The sequence below is a fragment of the Hippocampus guttulatus genome, chromosome 19 (assembly GCF_054856545.1).
Source record: "Hippocampus guttulatus isolate MCC_2025c chromosome 19, RoL_Hgut_1.0, whole genome shotgun sequence".
Classification (NCBI taxonomy): Eukaryota; Metazoa; Chordata; class Actinopteri; order Syngnathiformes; family Syngnathidae; genus Hippocampus; species Hippocampus guttulatus.
In genome coordinates this window covers 7,507,658-7,529,901 of record NC_141279.1, presented here as the reverse complement: position 1 = coordinate 7,529,901, position 22,244 = coordinate 7,507,658, and the positions used below count along the sequence as shown (strand labels likewise).

General features: G+C 47.3%; 2 protein-coding genes across 5 annotated transcripts; one reads left to right on the top strand and one right to left on the bottom strand.

The window, feature by feature from the left end:
- The first annotated feature begins 337 nt into the window (after positions 1-337).
- LOC147189982 (dihydropyrimidinase-related protein 2-like) lies at positions 338-4,481 on the top strand. Of its 2 annotated transcripts, XM_086138858.1 has the most exons (15): positions 338-580; positions 895-983; positions 1,287-1,471; positions 1,546-1,710; positions 1,920-1,981; positions 2,112-2,192; positions 2,254-2,322; positions 2,397-2,517; positions 2,777-2,933; positions 3,001-3,142; positions 3,242-3,326; positions 3,431-3,516; positions 3,592-3,771; positions 3,890-4,055; positions 4,158-4,481. In XM_086138858.1, exons 1-15 carry the CDS (start codon positions 338-340, stop codon positions 4,247-4,249), a joined length of 1,923 nt encoding a protein of 640 aa, XP_085994984.1. In that variant the 3' UTR covers positions 4,250-4,481. The 2 variants fall into 2 exon arrangements, with proteins under 2 accessions (XP_085994984.1, XP_085994983.1); XM_086138857.1 differs by having other exon boundaries at positions 1,319-1,710.
- On the bottom strand, positions 3,814-12,012 carry prr35 (proline rich 35). Of its 3 annotated transcripts, XR_015104125.1 has the most exons (6): positions 11,868-12,012; positions 10,899-10,956; positions 7,700-9,153; positions 4,920-7,554; positions 4,156-4,214; positions 3,814-4,047 (listed from the first exon to the last, which is right to left on the bottom strand). XR_015104125.1 is itself a non-coding variant. In XM_086138854.1 (5 exons), the coding sequence occupies exons 3-4, from the start codon at positions 9,004-9,006 to the stop codon at positions 6,765-6,767; spliced, it is 2,097 nt and encodes a 698-aa protein (XP_085994980.1). In that variant the 5' UTR covers positions 9,007-9,153; positions 10,899-10,956; positions 11,868-12,012; the 3' UTR covers positions 4,963-5,090; positions 6,737-6,764. The 3 variants fall into 3 exon arrangements, 2 of the variants coding, with proteins under 2 accessions (XP_085994980.1, XP_085994982.1); XM_086138854.1 differs by lacking the exons at positions 3,814-4,047; positions 4,156-4,214 and having other exon boundaries at positions 4,963-5,090; positions 6,737-7,554; XM_086138856.1 differs by lacking the exons at positions 3,814-4,047; positions 4,156-4,214 and having other exon boundaries at positions 5,474-7,554; positions 10,899-10,953.
- Between the last annotated feature and the right edge of the window lie 10,232 nt (positions 12,013-22,244).

Sequence of the window (22,244 nt, the reverse complement as noted above, 5' to 3'; positions counted from 1 at the left end):
TAGTGAAACGCGTGAGGTTAAGTGTAGTCATTTCGGGTTAAATAAATGTTTAATTTTTTTTGGGGGGGGGGGGGGGTGTCTTCCTGTGCTACTATTTTAGGGAATAGAATCAATACAAGTTCGGCACGATGATGTCTCAATCGCGTATTCAGCAATGAACTCAGCTGAGTGAAATGGCCTCGATCGGTGGCTTTTTTTTTTTCCCCTTGACTGCTCTGCCTCCTCCCTTCGCGTTGGTTTTAGGTCAAGTGTCCCCACCACTCACCTCACTTCTCGCCTTGCAGCAGTCGTCTCGTCGTCTCCCTTTTCAGTCGCATCTCTTCTTCGTGGCGGTGAGATGTCTGAAAGAAGAATCTCCCAGGACGATGACAGCGCCTCACTGCTGTCCAAGCTGGGCTCAGACTCTCCTCGGCCTAGGATGAAATATGGCGGAATGTTCTGCAGTGTGGAAGGAGCTTTTGAAAACAAAACGCTAAACTTTGAATCGCTCAGCCCGAAGATTCCGCGACGCCGAACGACTCGCGCCGCAGAAGACCCACCCAAGGGAGGCTTTGCGGCGTTCCCCTCTGGACGTGTCCAGGTACGAGGAAAGGCTTGGATGTCAAATGAGACGATAAAATTGTTCACAAGGCAACAAAATCAATTGGAATGATAACAACTTCACTTTTCTCTCAGTCACTGAATCAAGTGGACAGGGTGGTTCTTGGGTTTGATGTTGTGACGTTAATTTCAGTGTAAATCTTACGTGAAGTCAAAACTCGATTGACTTGAATTTCACGGGAGTGTTCCAATTCGGACAGCAACGTTTGGAGACAATATTGAGTGTTTATGCCTATTTGTCTGCACGCACATTTGTCGCGCGCTAAACCAATGCATCTTTTCGTCTGTTTCCAGGACACTCGCCTGATCATCAAAGGAGGAAAGATCGTCAATGACGACCATTCGTTTCATGCTGATGTTTACATCGAGGATGGAACGATCAAGTAGCTTGCCTTTATTTCAACATCTCATAATGATCAACTCAAATGTTGTTTTTTTTAACATCACAGTCAAAATGTGTGATTTGTCCTGGTGTCGCGTGTTTACTAGCATGTTCAGTGGTAATGAAATGAGCCAATGTATTGAGTTTGAGAGGACACATTTGAAAGAGTACCTGTACACTGGTTCATGGTCGTCTTGACAGCAGCCGATCAAGAATCGGGGTCGTTTTCTGTGTCGCGCTCCTCCAGCATGTCAACTGCAGGCACGACCTGTCCAGGTGATGTGCGCTCATTTTCCCCGCACAGACAAATTGGGGAGAATTTGATGGTCCCTGCAGGTGTCAGGGCAGTGGAGGCCTGCGGTCACTTGGTCATCCCCGGAGGCATAGACGCCAACACCAACCTGCGCGCCGCCCAGAATGGCCTGAACCCTTCCGACGACTTCCATCAGGGGACCCGAGCGGCTCTGGCCGGTGGAACCACCATGATCAGTCAGCAAACGCCTCCGTCATTCGCACGCTTTCCCAACCGGTGGCCGCATTTCCACTCGCGTTTGTCGTAACAGTTGACCACGTGCTGGCCGAGCCGGGGACGAGTCTGCTGTTGGCGTTTGAGGAATGGCTGGATGTGGCCTGCCAAAGGGCCTGCTGTGACTTTTCCTTCCACGTGGACGTCACGCGCTGGCATGATGGAGTTGGCGAGGATCTGGAGATTCTTGTCAAGGATAGAGGTTGTACTGATGGGGGGGGAATGCACAGTTTACAATCGTGCTGCATATTCGTTGCAGTGTGTGTAAGAGTAGGTTGTGGCCTGCTTTCAAAGCATGAATGTGATATTTACTTAAGGGCGGGAATGCTCAAGTTGTCAGTCCTGTGATTGGTAAACGATCATTTCAGGTCGGTACGCAGGTAGTGACTGATGAGAATATTTGCCTTGCAGGTGTGAACTCTTTCCTCTTTTTTATGACTTACAAGGACAGATATCAGAGTACCGATTCACAGGTACAACAGCCTCCATTTTTTTTTAATTGTAGGTGTGCAGCATGTGCCATTGTTATCATTACAATACTGATGTAACTCAGTGGTGCGCGTTGGACTAACTCTGCGTCCTGTTGGGTTTTTTTACTCACAGCTTTATGAGGCTTTTGGTGTCCTGAGGGATTTAGGAGCAGTCGCCTTGGTCCATGCTGAGAATGGTGACATCATCGCAGAGGTAACTTGAAATAAGCTTTCCGGAACAGGTATCTTTGAAAAAGAGTTGTGTTATATTTCAGAGGCAAAAGATGGTTCTCGGTCTTGGCATCAGCGGACCGGAAGGACATGTCTTCGCTCACCCTGAAGAGGTCCATTTTCATTCTTCTCGAGACTGCCAAAACAGCTCAAAAGAAAACGATCAGACGTCAACTTCTGTTTAAAGGCGCAGGCCGAGGCAGTCCACCGAGCCGTTACCATTGCAAAACAAGCAAACTGTCCACTTTATGTGACGAAGGTGATGAGCAAATCTGCCGCTGATGTGATCGCCAAGGCCAGGAAGAAAGGTGACCTGCGTTTCCTCCTTCCAAATTTGCACTGACTCACAAAAGAGTTGACAGGATTCATAAAAGCTGTTGTATAAAAACAAAAAACATTAATACTTGTCTTTGGTAAACAGCAGGCTGCACAACAAGGAGAGAAACGGAGACAGACCTTCTTACTTAAGAAGAGAATCCGAAGGCTCTTTGGACCACTTGTGTACTTGACGACGGGCCAGCTCGGTCACATGGCTCCGGTGAATTAATCCCATTTGTCTTTGGGCAGGGATCGTGGTCTACGGGGAGCCGATCACGGCCAGTTTGGCAGTGGACGGCTCTGAGTATTGGTCCAAAGATTGGGCTACGGCGGCGGCCCTCGTTATGAGCCCACCCCTCAATCCCGATCCTTCAACTCCGCACTACCTAAGCTCTCTTTTGGCGTGGTTAGTGTTGTTTGGATGACCACACACTTTTCTTGCCTTGGTTAGTCAAGTGTATGTTTTTTTGTAGCGGCGACCTACAGGTGACTTCCAGTGCTCAAGCTAGCTTCTGCACGGCACAGAAGGCCATGGGTAAAGATGACTTTACTCTCATACCAGAGGGAACCAATGGAATTGAGGAGAGGATGTCTGTGGTCTGGGACAGAATCGTGGTACGTGATACTTGGGTCAACTTGATCACACTTTTTTTTTTGTCTATTTGGAGCAAAAATGTTTCATGAAATCTGTTGTCAATACATTTGTTGTTGTAGTGTACAGGTATGATTGACGAGAATGAGTTTGTAGCGCTGACAAGTACCAATGCTGCAAAGCTCTTCAACCTTTACCCTCGCAAAGGTAACACCTTTGTAATCAAGTTTAACCATGTAAAAAAACAAACAAACATTCTGTTAATGTTCTGGGTGCAATTTTGAAGAGTCTACTTCTGTATGTCCAAACAGGACGAATCGCTGTGGGTTCTGATGCTGACATTGTTGTTTGGAACCCAAAAGACACCAAAACTGTCTCTGCCAAAACACACAACTTGGTAACAAATTTTGTCTCATCATAAGGCAGGTGGTTTAGTTCCATCTAAAAGCCAACTAAATTCTGCTTCCCGCAGACAGTCGAAGTAAACATCTTTGAGGGTTTGGAGTTTCGAGGCATTGCCTCGGTGGTGATCGCAGGTGGCCGAGTTGTTGTGGAGGATGGAAAACTCGCTGTAACAGAAGGTTCTGCACGCTTCATTCCAAGGAAGGCGTTCCCTGATCAAGCTTACCGCAGGATCAGAGCTCGCAGCAAGGTAACCCGACCCTGCAAGAGGAGCAAGGCCACAAATGATCACTATAGTTAAATTCTACTTTATTAAACAACAGGCAAACAAACATATTGACTTGTGGTTGATTTATTTTTTTCCTCAGGTAACTGAGAATCGAGGTGTACCTCGTGGAATATACGATGGACCAGTCCACGATGTCATGATGACGAACAAATTGATGACGCCCACGTGGACTAAGATAGCAACTCCTTGTCTTCAAATCCAAACTGGCCCCCGAAACCTCCACCAATCAGGCTTCACCTTGGCCGGTAAAACAACAATTTGCTATCACTAACTATCAAGAAAAGAAGCTGTTTCTCCTCAAACTTTGGATTTGTGGACATCATCAGAGAGTGTTTTGTTACTCACAGGAACTCAGATCGATGACCACGTTCCTCGGCGGCCGGCTCAGAAGATTGTGGCACCACCTGGCGGACGATCAAACATTACTTCACTTTCGTAAAAACGCGTTTAATGAACAGCAATCTGGCTCCAAGTGGACAAGCATGCAGACAGTCGGCAACTCCAAACAAGTGACGTTTTAACTAGCAATGAATTCTTACTCCCTTCACAATCCCCTTATCATCATTGGATGCCATCATTGTACCTAGTTGCTCCTCAGTTGTTTTATACTTAAGGCACATAACTCTCAATTGTCGTAACCCAGTAGCAATAAAAATCCTGAGAGCATGAAAGCGATTTTCTCTACTTCTTGTAGGCTGTTAAAGAAATTCTGTAATCCGTTTTTTCAGTTGGTTAGTGGGGTGATTATTTATTTGGATAGATGGGTGGACAGATATTTCAATAAATAAACACCCTCTAAGATGGACCCTCCGTTAAAATGCATCGTGAGAATGCAAGAGCACGGCTTGTCCAGTGGAGGGAGCCAAATCCCGAACGCTGGAGCTTGGAGCTGCAATGGCGCGGCGTCTCCACAGGAGGGAGCCAAATCCCTAGTTAGGGTAGTTCGGGTCAGTGGTTTGTGTGTATGCTCTGCGTTATCCCTGTGTTGAAATTTTATTTAAACTATTCTGGAATAAGGTTGTAACATTGCAGAGTGTGGGGAAAGAGTAAAGCGCTGTTAATACTTATTTTAAGGTCGGATTCAGGGTTTCGCTGTTATGACGGCTGACCTTTCACTTGGTGTTGAGGCCACAGGACGCAGTGCCGCTCCTTGTTGAATGTCCAGCGTTCTCCTCTTTTATCCTGTCAATGTTGAACTTGGGGCTCATTGACCTTTGCAGGAGTGGATTCAGGTGGCCCAGTGATTCAGCTTGCGGAGCCGCTTGACTTTAAGAGTCTGTCTGATTTCATAGTGGAGAATGTTGATAGACCTTAACTTGGACACTTCATTCAGGTCATCGTTGCACAGCCAGGCACACATTGGACATTAGAAAAATTGCAAAAAACAGCACCAAACATTTTTCTATCCCCGTTATTCACAAATCAAGTTGCATTTGCTGTGTTATGCTTAGGCCTAAGCCGTGTTTAATATAAAAATATTGCTTTGGTGCAATTTGGCAGCATGTTATGGCACCAAGCATCTATGACAAAGTGGGTGGAGGAGCTTCATTTATTTAGGCCTAGTTTTATCTCACCGACAAAGCAGTTTGACAGTAAATTTATAAATTCCATGTTAAGGCAAAATTGTCCATGAAGCATTTAAATTAGCGCTCAGACTGTGCAGTTTCCCCATTGAAAATACATTTATTTTGATTTATTTTACTGGTTTTATTTCAAGAAACGAGTGGACCATGCGATGCTATTTTCAGTGAACCCACAACAGACAGAATTGTCTTTATAAAATCAGTTACCCTTTAAAAGACTGTATCCCGCCCCCCGAAATAATTTACAAACGGGTGGGAACGATTGTCTCTCCAACTGAATGTTATGACTTTTCAAACGGCAACCACGTGAAAATCTAAAGTTAATAGTGCTTATGTGAGACTCTCTTTTTGTCTTTTATCGTAAAGGTACGAATCCCCAGAAGAGTTCATTTTTTTCCTGCCACAATATTCATATAACGTGCCCACAAAATAGGTGTAAAATGCACATAAAATACTACCTTGTAGGCTTAATATCATAACAATTTGGGGTAAGATAAATGGAGCGCACATCTCTGCTAGAAGATTCATTTGACCGGTCGTGTCCGACTGCGTTGTGTTTCAGAATATTGACGACGCAGAGCAGAATTTCTTGTACTGGCTGCGTTTAATCGTCTCAATCACAAAGCCTGACGAAAATAGCAGAAAACAATGTCCGCCTGTCAAGTTGATGGACAATGCGTGCCCTTCGCCGTGGACATAGAGAGAAAAAAGGGACGCCAGAAAACACAACACACCTGACGAAAATAGCAGAAAGTAATGTCCAATTAGAGCGATACGGCGTACCCCTACACAAATTATATGGCATAGCCATGTTTTAAAATATTGCCCCAAAAGTTTTTATCCGGCTCGAAAAACGCTTACCTCGCCATGTACATCAAGAGAACTACGGCAAGAGTTAAAAGGCGGGAATTGTACTAAAAGAGGGAGTGCCACATTAATTATTGAAGTAGAGGAACACATCAATTTTTTTGTTCCACCCTTTGATAATGGAGGATATAGTAAAAGAACACGACCGGTATTTATCATTTCACTGATTTTCTTGAATTATAACACAGTCCAGTATTTTTTTTAACTGGCCCTGTTAAATTCATATTATTAATTTGCATTTTGTGTGCACGTTAAATCAATATGTGCTGCCACAATTTACAATTGTTTTGCACTGTGTCGTGTCTGGGGCTCCATGGAAGGTGCTGAACATGAACATCCTTGTGAAAATGAAAAACAAACAAAAAAAAGTTGTGAATGCTTCTGCTGCAGTCTGAGTAATTTCAAGACATGCCAACAAAAGAAGAAGACACAATGTTTTTGTGTGTGTGAGTGTGTTTGTGGGATTGGCAAAGTACCATGATTTGAATGACTGGGAATCAAAGATTAAGTGTCTGTGGCCATCAATGGGCTCTGGGGGCACTGCCCCTCTAGTCGCTGTATGGACGACGGTCTTTTGGCCGCTTTGGCAGAAGGAGGGATGTCCGCAAACATTACCGGTCTGCCGTCAGGGCAGAGCAGCACGCTCGAGTCGGCTTCGCACTTGGTGGTTCTGCTCGGCCACAAGGCCTCGGCGGGGCTGTGCCTGATGGCCAAGGCTCCCTGACTCAGGACTTCCGGGCTCACCACCGACGCTCCGGCATTACTCATCTTGATCAGCATGTCCAACGACTGCTTACGAGTCTCCAGCGAGCCCCGCATAGCTTTGCCCTCCTCTTCCTCCCTGTCCTCTTCCTCTTCCTCCTCATCCGACACTGCGGTGTTCTCCTTCAGGCCGAGTTCCTTCGAGTCGGCGGAGGCTCTCTTGAACGAAAGGTCCAGCGGGCCGTCACTCTGGCGAGCCGTCCTTTCCAGAGCTTGATGGATATGCGAGAGCTCATTTCGGATTTTGCTCAGGTGCTCCCAAAGGTGGTGCTGCACGGGGAGGTCCTCCTTCTCCAGGTGGGAGATGTTGCGCTCCGCTTCCTGATACTCCTGTAAGGCCTTTGAGAGGTCATTGAGGAGAGCAGCCACTGATTCCGAGGCACCGTCCCCAATGGGGCGTGTGGTCAGTGGGTCTTGGCTACTGTGCCCTCTGGTAGAAGCAGGTAGAGAGGATGCCTCAGGATTTGGACTGGTGAGATGATCTGTGTACAGGGGTTCCGATGACCTGGTCTTGTGGTGCAAATTCTGTGAACTGAAATGCAGAGAAATGTTCAGTCTAACAAGCAAGCCAAGATCGAAAGAGGTCATTCAACGTAGTTGTTGTTCCCTCCTGCAATAATAGTCATTTTTAAGTTTATCCGGTTTTCTCTGGGTATTATTTCAGTGATTTAACCTACCTAAGTTTGTCCGATGCCATATTTAGAGTAGAACTTGTCTGGATGTTCTTCAGAAATTCCAAAGCGAAGCCCGTCGTCGGCTTCTTTTCCATGGGAGCCTCACGGTTCACTCCGGGTCCACCCGGCCTCTTGAGGCCCCAACTAGATTTACCTTCCTTGGCTGAAGCCTGCACTTTATCCCTCAGCCTGTAGGCCGGGTCAGAAGGTGACGTCCGACCGACAGGGGAAACCGTTGTGGCCCCAGGCCTCAGGGCAGGCACTTTCCACAGGTTAACTTTCGGCTGGAGACCAGATAAAGAAAACGTATCGACGGTGTTTGTGGAGGGTTTGGGTCCCTTATTGGCATTGCTCTGACCGGAGGCCGGTGCGAAGCTGTGCTCGCACAGGAACGGGTAGTAGAGCCGCGGGGGGATGAGAGTTCTGTCCGCGTGGCCGCCGGAGGCCGGATGAATCAGCTGGGCGGCCGAAGCCAGGAACGGGAGCTGGGCGAGCTGCGCGTGGGTTTGAGTGGCAGGCAGCGTCGAGTTCATGTAGGAGAAAAGACTCGGACCGATGGGATAGCCCACCCCGAGCACCGAAAGATTGAGCCCGGCGGGGTCCTGGTAGTCCACCAGGTTTGGCGGGGGAGGATAACACGGGATGGAGCTGTTCATTCGGGCCTGTGCGCCTTCGCTTTTGGCCTTGCTGGCGGTTAGGAGGCGCCACTGGTCTGAGAGCAACGCGGGTGCCGTGATGCAGTTCTTGGATAGGGTCTTGTAGTTTTTCAACTGGGCCTCCACCTCCACGGAGCGTGCTCGCAGGAGCTGGTCTTGCAGGGAGAGCATGTCGGCCATAAACAACTCGGAATCCGCTTTGCACTCCGCGGCGTCCCCTTTTTCGGAGCGCTCTTTCACCAAAGTCCGCCCCTCCTCTCCCTCCTCTTCCTGTCCCCGGTTTTCCCGATCTTCCGCTTCCTCCTCCACACCTCTCTGCTGCACCTCCTCAGTCCGCGTTGCCCGCTGGTCCGGGGCCTCTTTGCCGGCCCCGCGCAGGCCCTGCTGTGACGGTCGCAGCTGCTCCGGGTGCGGGACGTTGTTGCCCTTTTTGTAGGGCCAGTCGGACTCGATGAGCAGGGACAGGGAGTTCTTGCACAGGCTGTACTTCATGTGGTTGTACAGGTGGGACTTCTCCATGCAGGTGAAGGGACACTGGAAGCATTTGTAGTTGTAGGGCTTTCCCCACGGACGAGGGATGTAGTGAGGCTTCTTGGGCTTGCGCTCCTTGTGTTTGCCGGCGGACGTCACTTTGCAAGCGTCGTCCTTGGACATGATTGGTCCTGATATTTCTGCGTGTTCCTGTTCAGGTTCGACTCATTCACAAGACCCGTTAAGCCGCTTTGCGATTTTGCTGCTCATTTGGATTATGTCCATCAGATTTCAGCGCGGTCGCCGACCTTCGGTGGATTTTCTTGGTACCTGTGAACAGACACGACCGTTTTCTTGAATGTGACATTTCATTTGAACTGGCCCATCTGTCCGTTTTCAAAATAGAATGCAGCCCTTGAGCACAAAAGTTTGCACACCCCAGCCCTTTGCCGTGGAATGTCTTTTGTTTTTTATATACTCCAAGATGTGCTGTCTACCTGAGGTAAAGGTCAACTCACCACTAACCTAACTTGAGATTCTCACTGTACCTGCCACTCCTCATTAGTTCCGCCAGAATACCAGGCCGGGGTGAGGGTAAGGCCTCGGGGGCAAATGGGACATGACAAGGGGGGCTGTGCACCTGTGCGGGGTTAGGAATGGCCCCTAGTGTTTCCGACCAGAAACCTTGAAGGCCAACTAGCAGGCAGAACGAGTCCAAGTCCGGGTTGCGGGTAGCGCTCGCTAAAGACGAGAAGGTGGTGGCAGCGGGGGGATGGAGGCTGGTTACTAATGAGTGCCTGGCGTCATGCCCGGGGGGCATAATTAGTGGCAGGACTGGGATCTGGGTCAAGACACAGTGCAGAAGTTCAATAGATCTCCTGAACTAGGCCTCATCTTGCGAGTTGAGAATTTAAACATCCTAATTTATTTTTTTTAAACAGGAGAGAGGGGGAAAAAAAAGTTGATATCACGTCCCTCTCATCATGAACAATAAAAGAAACTATTACCTTGTTCCACTTTAGGGAGGGCCCTGCGGTGAATGAGGATGCGAGGAGCCTCCGTTTAAAACACTCTGCTGGAAGGCTTTTATTTCTTCTTTTTCCTCAGGTCATTCAAAGATAAAAGAGTGAACGCTTTCAAATTGAGATTCATTGAAACCAAACGCAAGGAACGCGTTGTGAGTGGTTAGCATGTCTGCCTTACAGGTTTGCGGACGGAATCCGAACTTCCCGGAGCGGAGTTTTCATGATCCCCCCCCATGCTTGCGGCCGTTTTCTCTCAGTAGTCCAAAATCATTTTGACTTCAAACTCATTTTCATCGTAAGCATTTGTTTGTGGTTTCACTCAGAGGGCATGATGACTGAAAACTCGATAAGGAGAATGATTTCTCAGGCGGCTGTCAAATATCTCAAAATACTTTGTACTTTTTTTTTTTTTCCAACCTCTGTGAACGATGACACGATGTCAAAACAGGGACAGCTGCAACAGTTTGTACTTTTTTTTTTTAACGTCGAAGAGTTGAATCAAGGCTTACACTTTTACCGCAAATATTTATTCTTTTTTTTACTTACTTGAACATACTTTTGCCACGTCTGCCGGTAGATACCGTTGACTTTCGTTTCTCTGTCGGGGCCTGTTGACCAATTCATCGACTCCCGTGTCTGCCTCGGGGGTCCCCCCCGTTTAAACTCATAATGGAGCCGAGCAGCTGCTGTTACCAGACAATCAATAAAAATATTTTTTCTATCGTACAGTTTCCTCCTCTTCTGGCCACTAGATGTGGATCACTCGCATTTGACTGTGCACTTTGAGACCCCCCCCCCCCCCCCATCCCATATCCAAACCCTGCGGTCTTGTTTTGGGCTTTTAAAGCCGATGATCCAACAAGCTGAACCACTTGAACATCTATTGTTACAATTACGGACAGTGTGAGCACACTGGAACCACTTTGGCATGCATCAGCAACCACAAAAGTCACACTCAATGGGATGGCATTTAAAAAAAAAAACAAAAAAAAAACAACAAATGAAAAACTCAATGTACATGTTGATCCACGTGTTTATTTATTGAATTACCTTTTTTAACGATTTCCGGGATCGTGAATTGTCTCCCTCCAACAACACACAAGTCCTGCTGGAGAGAAATAAAAACAACCGTTAATGATGACTTTTGTCGGCTTTAATTTTCCGCTTTTTCCTCAAAGTGCATGTCTAATTTTGTAATTATTAAAATAGTCATTCTAATTATTAATACTACAAAAAAATTGCAGGTTAATTGTCCATTATTTAAAATAGTATTTGGATGCATTTTTTTTAAATCACGTGTGAAAATAATTTTAAAGAAAATAATTTTAAAAAAATGTCTTTAATGATACTGTGTGCATTTTATATATATAAAATTAATTAATCAGAATCAGAATCAGAATCATCTTTATTGGCCAAGTATGTAGAACACACAAGGAATTTGTCTCCGGTATAACACGCTGCATTAGTATCATCGTAAACAACAAATCATTGAACCATTTTAGAGTAACCAAGTATTTTTGTATATTAATTCCATCCATCCATCCATCGCTCCCAATTTACCGATTCACGGTGCACACATTCATCACAGTTGAATGCAATTCAAAATATGAAACACATAATTTCTATAAGACGAAACCAAACACCGGCAACAAAGTTCTTGACATAATTTGTTTCAGTTCAAAAAGTCAAAAAAAAATATATATATACTGTATATATATATAATGAAAGTTTTGCTTTTAAATGTCTTTGACGACGCAAACACACACACACATAAACAAGCGCAACGTGTCTCCCGTTATCAGCCACTCTTCTTCGTCCATGCAAGATGACTTAAAAAACTAAAATAAATAAAATAAACACAATGATAATAAAATAAGCATATAACCACAACAAAGATATCGGAACAAGGTGATTCAGTTAAATTTGCAGAAAAGAACTTGATACCGCTTGTCTTGGTCCCTGCATGACCACCTCGAATAAAACGATCAGCAACAATAAAGCAAATCAAGTGGGTGATACCTGCAATCCAAGTGTCTGTCTTTCGGAGTCGAGGATTGCGGTTGTTATCCCGGTGCTGTCTGCCTGCCTCTCGTCCGTCCCTGTACTCAAATGGGAGCACAGCAGGAGCGAGCGTGCACATTTATATTGACTAGGAGCGTCGCCCTCAGGCACTACAATAAAACAGCCACCCTACCCCACCCTTACACCCCCCCCCCCCTTTTGCCCCGCGACCACCTACACTTTCAAACGTGCACTCTACCTCGCAGCCAAGTTGAACTAAAAGGTTACATCAGTGAGTGATGGCATCTTAATACCGGACGTGACTCTTTTAATTCAACCGTGATGAGGAGGGGTTTCGAATTGTTATTTTTCTTATGACGAACACATTTAGTCGCAGGTAAAGTATTTGAAATGAAATGGAGTGAAGAACGTTGTTGTTGTTGTGTGAGGGAAGCCTTGTATAACTGAGGTTATGGGCCCCAAACTATTTATCTAGCCGTCTGTCAATCTAGCGATAGTATTGATCAAAGGCTAGCTTACGAGCTAACTTCTATCTAGCTATCTATGCTAGCTAATTTCTATCTATCTATTGAGCCACTGTATCATCGATTCACCTATCTCCCTCGCCGCTATTCCCATCTAGCTGACCTTTTCTTCTCCAGTCTGAGAGAAACAGTTTGAAAAATGGACGCCAATGTGCCTCACGAAAGATATCATTTCCACCTCCTCTTCTATTTCTCCCCCTTGGTCCTCCATGTCACCAAGCTCTCCTGCCCTTCCTCCTGATTGAGCAGACATAGTCCCCCCCCCCCCCCCCCCCACCACCACCACCACACTGTCACATTTGCTCCAGATGGTTAGGCTCCATGTAAGCGGCCTGTCAGCCTCCATTTGGCCACATCGGCGCGACAGCCGGCCTGATGCCTCGTGAAGGGTCCCTGACTGGATGACTGAGTTCCACGGTGCGGCGAAACCTGATGTTGGACGTTTGATGTACTCTTGAGCAAGACTGCCATGGCAGAAACTGTGAGGAAGAGTGGTCACTTTCTGGCTGGTACCAGGAAGCAGGACCATGTCAGCAGGGATTTCGGCTTGGGAAAGAATAGTTTACTCAACAATAACATCCCAAGTCGGCCCGGTGGTCCAGTGGTTAGCACGTCGGCTTCACAGTGCAGTTGTACCGGGTTCGATTCCAGCTCCGGCCTCCCTGTGTGGAGTTTGCATGTTCTCCCCGGGCCTGCGTGGGTTTTCTCCGGGTGCTCCGGTTTCCTCCCACATTCCAAAAACATGCATGTCAGGCTGATTGGACGCTCTAAATTGTCCCTAGGTGTGAGTGTGGGCGTGGATGGTTGTTCGTCTCTGTGTGCCCTTGATTGGCTGGCAACTGATTCAGGGTGTCCCCCGCCTACTGCCCGGAGATGGCTGGGATAGGCTCCGGCACCCCCCGCGACCCTAGTGAGGATCAAGCGGTTCGGAAAATGGATGGATGGATGGATAACATCCCAAGTGACAGTTCTAGTCACTTTTTTAGTGAGAAAGTCCTAAGAGAACGGTTTAGACTAGTCCCAAGTGAACTTTCTTGCCCTGAGAACAGGCTCAAGTCCAGACATAAGGTTCTTGTCCTGATTCTGTGGTCTAATCCCAAATCAAGGTTCTGGTACTGATAAAAGACGACAGTGGCCAGCTTATCATGTCATCAGGTTACACGCTGCATGAAGGGGTTCATTCTAAATGAAGGTAGCGGTCTCCACAGTCGGGCCTAGTCTACATTCGACGCTAAAACGTTCCTCCTGACGCAGGGGCGAATTGAAGAAGAGACGTGCAGAGTGAAGCCACCGACGCTCTGAAGGAGGACGAGGAGGAGGATGAGCTAAGGGTCCTTATGGAGCGGCATCTGCGGAGGCTGACAGCCGCACTCCATTACGGCTCTGGGAAAGGAACTGGAGGGCTCCGACAACGCGCCCACCAGGCTGAGCCAGCTGTGCGCATGCATCCAAACACGCGCTCGCACACACACACGCGCGCTCGTATTGCCGCATGTCTTCTAAGATGGACTATTTGTTGAAAATAGAAAACTCCTCCAACTCGGGGATGAGTGTTCCTCTCTCCTTCCACTCTGTGACTTTGAGGCCCGAGGTGGAATGGCTAACAGCTCCTCTCTGAGCGTGCGCTGCTGGGCACATTAACTAAACTCATATCGCTCTCAGCCACTATCAATTATTCACCGCAGACCCCCCCCCCCAAGCCCATTTCTCCCCCTTCCGTATCAAAGAAGAGCAACAACCTTGAGCGATTCCCTGTTTTATGTTGCTGAGGATTTTCAGTCATTTGCTTTTTTGAAAAGTTGCATAGAAGCAACCGGACCGGTGTGTGCTTCTTGACGCTCTTTTACAAAGGTGTAAAATACTTTCCGACATAAGTTTGAGCACTGGCGAGCCACACTTTCTGGAAAAAGTCAAAAGAGGGCACGAGGGCGAATCTTAGAAATTGAATTTCTGGAAAAGTGCTCTCAAAAACAAACGTTTTTTTACAGGCCAATATTGTCAATTAGTCGTGGGTGAAGGTAACCTTCCAGTCGGTTTGTTTCATTTCACATTTTAGTTATCTTGGTATCTTTCGTACTTTTTTGTATATGCAGCTTAATTGTGGTTTCATTTTCCTTCATAGCAGGTGAAATACTCTGAAACCGAGACACGTAATACACGTTTACCCAAAATAAAGCAGTTTATTGCATTTCTCTCTGAGAATTACGTTAGGCCAAGCTAAACTAGGCTAGTCACAAGCTGGCTGTTTTCGCCAATATTTTTCAGCGAAGCTAGGCTACAAGTCGGCGGTTCGGTAATATTTTTAGTGAACTCAAAAAGGGAGCGAATATCGTCATCAGAAAGAAAAATAAAACCCCAAAAGGTCTCTGAATACTGACACTATTTAAAAAAAGAAAATGTAACAAGATTGACAAGTGTCTGACAGAGGAGACCTGGCCTCACATGATGTCAGCCGACGCCGCTGGGAGCAAACAATGAGACATTTCCACTTTCACACTCAAATGAACACGCAAGGCAATTACACCGTCGAGGGCCGGACGGACGCTGGCCGCCGTCCAGCGTGTGGAAAGGCATCCCTTCAAAGTCAGCTGGCTTGATTTGTGCAAAGGGCAGATATCAAGGTTCGGCCATGACGGGACCTATGAGTCGTTGGGGGGTTTTTCCTCTGCAGACACTTGTGCCCTTCTCTTTAGTCTCAACACACACGCACACGTACACACACGTTTCCAGCAAATCAGATGCTTTACTTCTGCGCGACCTGCTACTATTTGGAATGTTAAACACATTGACGTCAAATACACATGTAATATAAAAGAGTGATTCCTAGCCATGGAGACTTCAAAAGTGGTCGAACTCAATTAAAAAAAAAAAAAAACTAGTGCGCACACCGTCTTTTAATTAACTAGTCTTTGTAGCTGCGTTTGACTTTGACAATGGAAACGTGCGATGCTTCACCACCTTTATCGGAGAAGGAAAGACGAGATAACCAGCTGGTTCAGGACTTGACACCCTCGTTTCTCGCTTTGGGTTAAGATACGGGAAGCAGCTGGCAACACCCCCCGCCCCACCCAACCAGCCCCCACCCCACCCCTTGTCACCCGATTTTCCTTCCTCGCTTCACCCGATGCCGACTTCCTCTTCCAACCAGCTGACCCCTCCGTACCCCCACCCCCACCCCCCACCCCACCACGCCCTCAGGAGGTGGGTCTTTTTTATTTATTTATTTCACGGGTGTCACCTGACGGGAGGAGGGGGGGGGGGGTGAGTGGAAATGAAGGAAAGCAGCTGATTGTGTCACAGTGCATTACTACTGCTGTCCATCACAGCGTTGACCTTCAGGGTGTGCGCACGCGGGTTTGTGTGTCTGTATCAACAACGTGTAAGTATGTGCATATTAAGTCACTGACCCACAGGGAGTTCATGTGTTTGTTCATCAATGTAGGGTGTGCGAGACAATGTGTGTACTGTATTGCGGACTGTGTGGGTGTGTGTGTGTGTGTGTGGATGTGCGTGTGAACACTCAGAGCTCGGGGGTGTGTGTTGACGAGTGTGTCTCCATGTCAACGCGGCAATCGGTGCGAGTTAGCTGACGTCGCCGCCAGCTCGGCGGCCGACCAGCCTCAACGACTTGAACTCACTCACCAGTTGATAATCGAGAGCCACATGATACCGTGCTGAAGATAGCGTGGATGCCACCTCAGTTGAATCAAATCTCATCGTCACTTCCTGACCAATTCCCAAGCGCCGAGGATGCATTTCCCGACAAATGCGTCCAAAATCGGAACACGATTGCCACGTGGCAAACGTCCATATGCGTTGGGACCCGAGCACCAGCGCAGCCTCATGCCGGGACCAGGCTTGTATTCCCTCAGTAATGCAGAAGCAACACTCACTGGGGAGCCTGGTGTCAGTCACTTTCCCAGCTGCGACCAGGGCCCCCCCCACCCATGCAGGGACCCACCATCACTTTCCCTTGGTGGTGGTGAGGGGGGGGGCAGGCCGGGGGAGTGGGGAGAGAGCGCCAACTCCTGGAGGACGCCCGTGCAACGCTGGCTGCCCATGCGGCAGGAATCGAGGGAGACAGGGACCAAAGGCCGTCAGCCTCATCCCTTAGGGTGCCTCGGCCTCCCAACTACAAGTTCACGTTTTAGCAAACCATATGTTCTCCCTCTCCCCCCAGCGCAGCACAGACCCTCTCAGCCAGTTAGCAAATAAACAAGTCAGGAAGCCATAGCTTGGGGGGGGGGGGGGGGGGGAGGCTTGTTTGCCTCTCAGATGCTGTCAGCCTCGTGCCTTTTCACTGCCGCTAAGCTGTTTGCATTATTGGGAGCTGGCTAACACTGTGAGTGGGGGGCTTCGTGGGGGCTATAGGATGACGGTTTACTGTACTCAAATCAGCAGTGGTGGAAAGTCACTGAAGTAGAACAAATACAAGTTTAATTTGTTCTGTGACCATCTCAAATCATCTTTCTCCAGTGAAATGAATGAAAGTGCAATTAATCTGTTCCGGCACTCGCCAAAAATACCCCAAATTTTTTTTTTTTCCTGCATAAAAACAATCACATTTGTTCTCCAGTCAAGCTGCAAATGAGGAAACCACAGCTGTAGCCTTATTGAGGAAAATGGTTCAATGTTGTCTGATTCATGGTGAATAAATCATCCTGCGCCAGCCCAAAATTACATCTCTTGGTGTTCCAAAAAAAATCTCTTATTCTCTCATATGAAAAAGCACAAGGAAGATGCACATTTCAGTTCGCTAAGTTTGCATTTGTTATTATTCAGTTCACAATTAGCAACCCAAGTAAAGCTCGCCAATAGCTTAAATAAAATCCAATAAAAGAGAGAAACTAGCAAGTCCTCAATCCAGTCCAATAAAATGTCACTGTCCAGCCTGTATTTTAAATTCGTAATGAACCAAGATGTCTGCTTGTATTTTCCAGAGCGGTGAATGATAGACAGAGCCAAACAGATGGACAGCGTGTGTGTATACAAGGTCCATGGAGTCACTCGGTCAGTCAGTGGTCCCTTTGGGCAGAGAAACTGTCCACAAATGGACAGCTGCGCCTTGGGCAGGACATTCGGGAAGTGGACTAACGCACATCGCACACTTCTGGACCCCTCAGGGTGTAGCAACTCGCTGACCTGACCATCACATCGCTCCAAAATTTGCTCCAAGGTCACACAAAATCACCATTTCGTAACAGGGGCATTCCTACACTTACAATTTGTTTGCTGCAAAAACTCAACTTTCGATTCAACCCCCCCACCCACCCCACCCCCAAAAATATACAAAATCACGAATGAAGCACAAACAATGTACTGGTACTCCATAAAAAAAAAAGTAGGGGAACACTATATAGATCTTTGGATTTGACATTGTTTAGTTTTATTTTATTGGTTCTGTATCATTTTTCTTCTTTTTTTTTGCACTCAATTTCGTTTCCATTTCATTTTTATTAGTTTTAGTATTGGTTTTAGTTTTTATATGTAAAGTACAACGTGAATTCAACTACAATTTTCAAACCAACCTTGATTTTTCTCTAGCTACGAATGAACTCTACAGTAATTCCAAAAGCAATGCATTTCAAATGAACCTTTGACAAAAACGAAAACAAAGGATCATTTTGATATTGTTAGTTTTAGATGTATTTTTTTTTTCCATAAAATACAATTTCAGTTAGTTTTTTTTTTTTTTTTTTTTTTTAAGCATTTCCGTTGTTATTTATTTTTTTGTTAATGAAACTTTTTTTTTTTGGCCCCCAATTCTAGTTTATTCGTTTTCCTTAACTCTAATAACCTTGTTTTACACACACGCATTAAACGACATGACAGCCGGCCTCACTGACTGGTCCATTGAGTCATCAGTGACCTTCCGCGGGATTGGAGTTGCCACGCCAATTGACCAAATCACTGATCTTTAAAAGCAGCTCTGCGGGCACAAGGCGGAGGGGAAAGGGCGTGGGGGGGGGGGGGTGAACACGCACCCCCATGCTCTTGTGAAGACACACACCCACCCATATAAACACACGCGTACTCCTTCCATGCACCTCATTCTCTAATCAAGGAGCAGGCAGGCGTGGTGACACTAATGAGAGGCGACGGCTCCACAGCGCTCGGGGCAACGACCAGCTCGGCTGTCGAGACCGCCGAGAGAGTCCGCCAGGCACGCACTGAGGCAAAGGAAGGTTTGCTGTTTTGGGAGGAGGAGATGGGGGGAATGATGGGGGGGTGGGGGGGATCACAGGGAGAGAGATGCTGGTGTGGATGCGAGGGGAGTTCAGGAGGAAGATAGAGGATGCACGAGGAGTTGGCTGAACTCATCCAGCCGCCGCTTCGTTGTCTCGCAAAAGCGCCTTTCCGTCATGACGCGAGTGCGCTTCAGCATGAAGTGTGAGAAATGTGGAAGGGGGGAGTTAAATATGTAAAATGTCCGCATTGATTTGCAAACGCTGACATGCCGGGCGAGTGGGACAACTGTGGGGAATTTTCGCAAATGTGCCCTTGCCCAAATTCCCTCATTTTCAAAATACGATTCGCAAATTTCACATATTGACTTTGTCAATTGATTCAAAGCATTCTAACTTCAAGTCTGACAACAATTCAATTCATTCCACAGCATTGCAGCATCAGCTCCTCGGCATTCACACTCAATTTCGGCAGAAATGGCCTCCTCTAGTTTGCTTATAAGAAAGCACAACGCGCAAGGGCAGCGAGCGCTAAATACGCGCGTGGGCTTCCCAAACCATTCAGCCCTGGGGCCTACTTGCTGAGTGGCGTGCCCCCCCTCTCCTCCCCGGCTGCACCCCCACCACCACCTCCTCCCGTCTCCTCCGGAACACAGTTTAACTTCTGTCATCTAGATGAAGCAAGTGAGTCAGTCTCGCAGTGGCGAGAGGATGTGACAGGCCGGTAATGGACAGGACAAAGAGGGGATTTATGAAGTATTAGTAAAACTTAATAATTCACCACACCCAAGATCCTTGGAGTACTCCTGGCAGATCCCCGCGTCTCCTTCTCCTGTCACGCTTAAATGCCGCGCCCTGCTAACAAAGCCAAGGGGGGGGGGGGGGGGGGGATAAAAAGTATTTTCAAGATATGGTGTTCCACAGAGTTCTACTTCGGGGCTTCTGCAATCGATAAATACACAACTTTTAATTCTAATCAATTCATGTTTCATTTTGACAGGAAGCTTAAACTGGAAATTTGAAGCCTTTTTGGAAGAATTGCTCACTATTTGCCAAACTACTGATTTCTGAGAAGTAAGGAGATTAATGTTTTCTGCCACCATACAGCGGTTGAAGAATTCTTAAGTTCAGACACTCGTGTCTCAAGGCAACTGCAGAGTATTCCTGTACATGTACAGTACATACTTCAACTGTATGCATCAAAGTTGTCTGTTGGGTCCCTTTACATCTACTGGACACCAACTGATGCAACGGTTGACCTACAAGGTCATAAAACAGAATCTGCCAAAAGCCACCGGCTACCAATTACGGGTAATCACAGCTTAGCAGGTAACTGTCAGTCAGACAAACACACAGTAAATGAATAGTACATAACGTGGAGGTAATTCCCTCGCTATACGGAGTCCGCATATTTGTCTGTGATTGGCAGCCACAGTCATTAGATACCCCCACTGGCTGTTCTTTTAACTCTCCTCTAGTCCGGTTGGCGTGGGGGGGGGGGGGGGGGGGCTTTGCTTACAGTATAGTGACGGGTGTCAGCACTGAGGCCGCGTCCAGTCTGCTGTGGCCCGGTGTGACAGCGATGCCGCCTGACCAGTCCAGGCCTGACCCCCTCTCGCTCCAGCCCGCATCGCCCCGAGAGACGTGGAGGGTGATGCGGACTGGCACCGCGGGGCCCTCCCTGGCTGGTGCCTTTGCTGGTGGTCTCCGTGGCCTATTAGTGTCTCGCTATGGGCCTGTCACACTGACAAAACAGGGGCCTGTCAAATTAAGTCGAGGCCGAATAGCGGAGATGTGACTCAAACGCACCGATGGGACACAGGGGGGCGGGGAGGGTGGGGAGGACCAGGATGAGGGAAGCACCGGTGCTAATGTCGACGGTAAGTGAGAGTGACAGCTTGAGAGCTGATCGGAGAAAAAGAGCCAAGTCGGCGCTCGGTAACAGTAGCCGATAATGGCGATGGTGGGATTGTCCCGAGGAGACTTGCTGAGGGCCAATCCAAACAGAGCGAGACGGACGAACACGTGGAAGACGCTTGGGGTTCTGACCCAAACAGCTTGGAGTTACAGGAGTCCAACTTAATGATATCTGACTGTGGCGCGCTGTGTGTGTGTGTGTATATACAGGTGTGCTTTGAGTTGGAAGTTGAGGATTTGCTCAAATGTTGAGACTTTTAAATGAAGACCTGCGCACCGCTGCAGGCAGTCTGCACAAACTTTTCATATCACTTCAAAAAAACTTTTTCCGCGTTGACTGGTTTTTGTTTCGAGAGACGTACATTGCAGAGCCGTCCCTCTAGCACATCCTCCAGCCTTCTGCAAAATGATCAACATCGGGGTCCAACCTGGCTGTGCAGAATTCACGCCAGTCACGAAAACTTTGCCTCATGCTAGCTTAACTCTCGCGAACAATGCAAAACGCCATAGACGGGCTACACGTAGCATCTATGTGGCTGTGTTGTAACGCTCGAAGCAATCGATATTTGATCCATGTAGACAGATAATACAACTATACTCACAGGCATATATTCTTTATCCTCTGCAAAAAACGACTGACAGAACTTTGACCCTACTTTGACCCAGTAGGGTCCACTTAAAGGAATTGTGAAACTCTGATCCGTTTGTACCGGCAGGACAGGATGATACTGTCCTCCAGTGGCCATGATACACATACCAGAAGAAGCAATTACATAATTTATCAGGGTGCACAAACTGTTCGATTCGTCACATTTTATTGAATTAATGAATGATGTTATGTTTTAATGAAGTATGACGGAAAAGCTATTTTTTTCCAACCGGCAGCTATGGAAAATTTTAATCCAGCACGACTTCACATGCTGTCTCGATATGACAAATTTTCACCTCTTGCGGGGTGAGGGTCCGAAACATATCCGCGCGCCAAAACGGGGTTCACCGTTTCTCCGAGTGGGTCTGCTCTTGTGTGTTTGTGTGCCGCCACTTGGGCTCTGACGTCGCCGCGCATTGTGAGGGCTGAGAGGCTGATGCACAGTGGCAGCTCCCCCCTCGCAGCCACGGGCCAGCCCAGAGCCACTGCAGATGATAGTTTTAATTGCTTTCAATCTTTCAGGCGAGTCTCTGCCCAGTGGCGCACGCTGCTTGTGTGTACGTGTGTGTGTGTGGTTATTGTCTGAGGATGCTCCACAAACATGCGCGTGTGATGGATGTGTTGGTCCATTAGGAGAGGGAAATGAAGAGAGAATTAAGGATTCGCATTGTTACAGGCGCCGCGCATCCAACGACAACATATGTTGAACAAATTGTGTGTGTGTGCGTGTGTTAAGTCCTTTTCTACATAGACACAGACATGACATGGGGGTTGTTCAGTACACCTCCACAAAGGATATAACAAGTGGGAAGAAAAATGTGATTTTGTGGGCTCAAAATACTAAATTGTGGCCACAGATATGAGTATTGTGTGCCCACAAATTCACATTTTTTTTTGTCTGCAGTATGTTTTTGCCACAAATTAAATGACTCACCTGCTCACACTTAAAATTCATGCCTTATATCTACATTGCGGCCGCCCCCCCCACCCCCACCCCCATGTCATGTCTGGTGGTGAAAGGTGTGTAAATCCCTTTTCCATAAAATGTGCGTTTATAAATAATAAAGTTGAGGCGTTTCATGCAAAGACCTCAAAACAT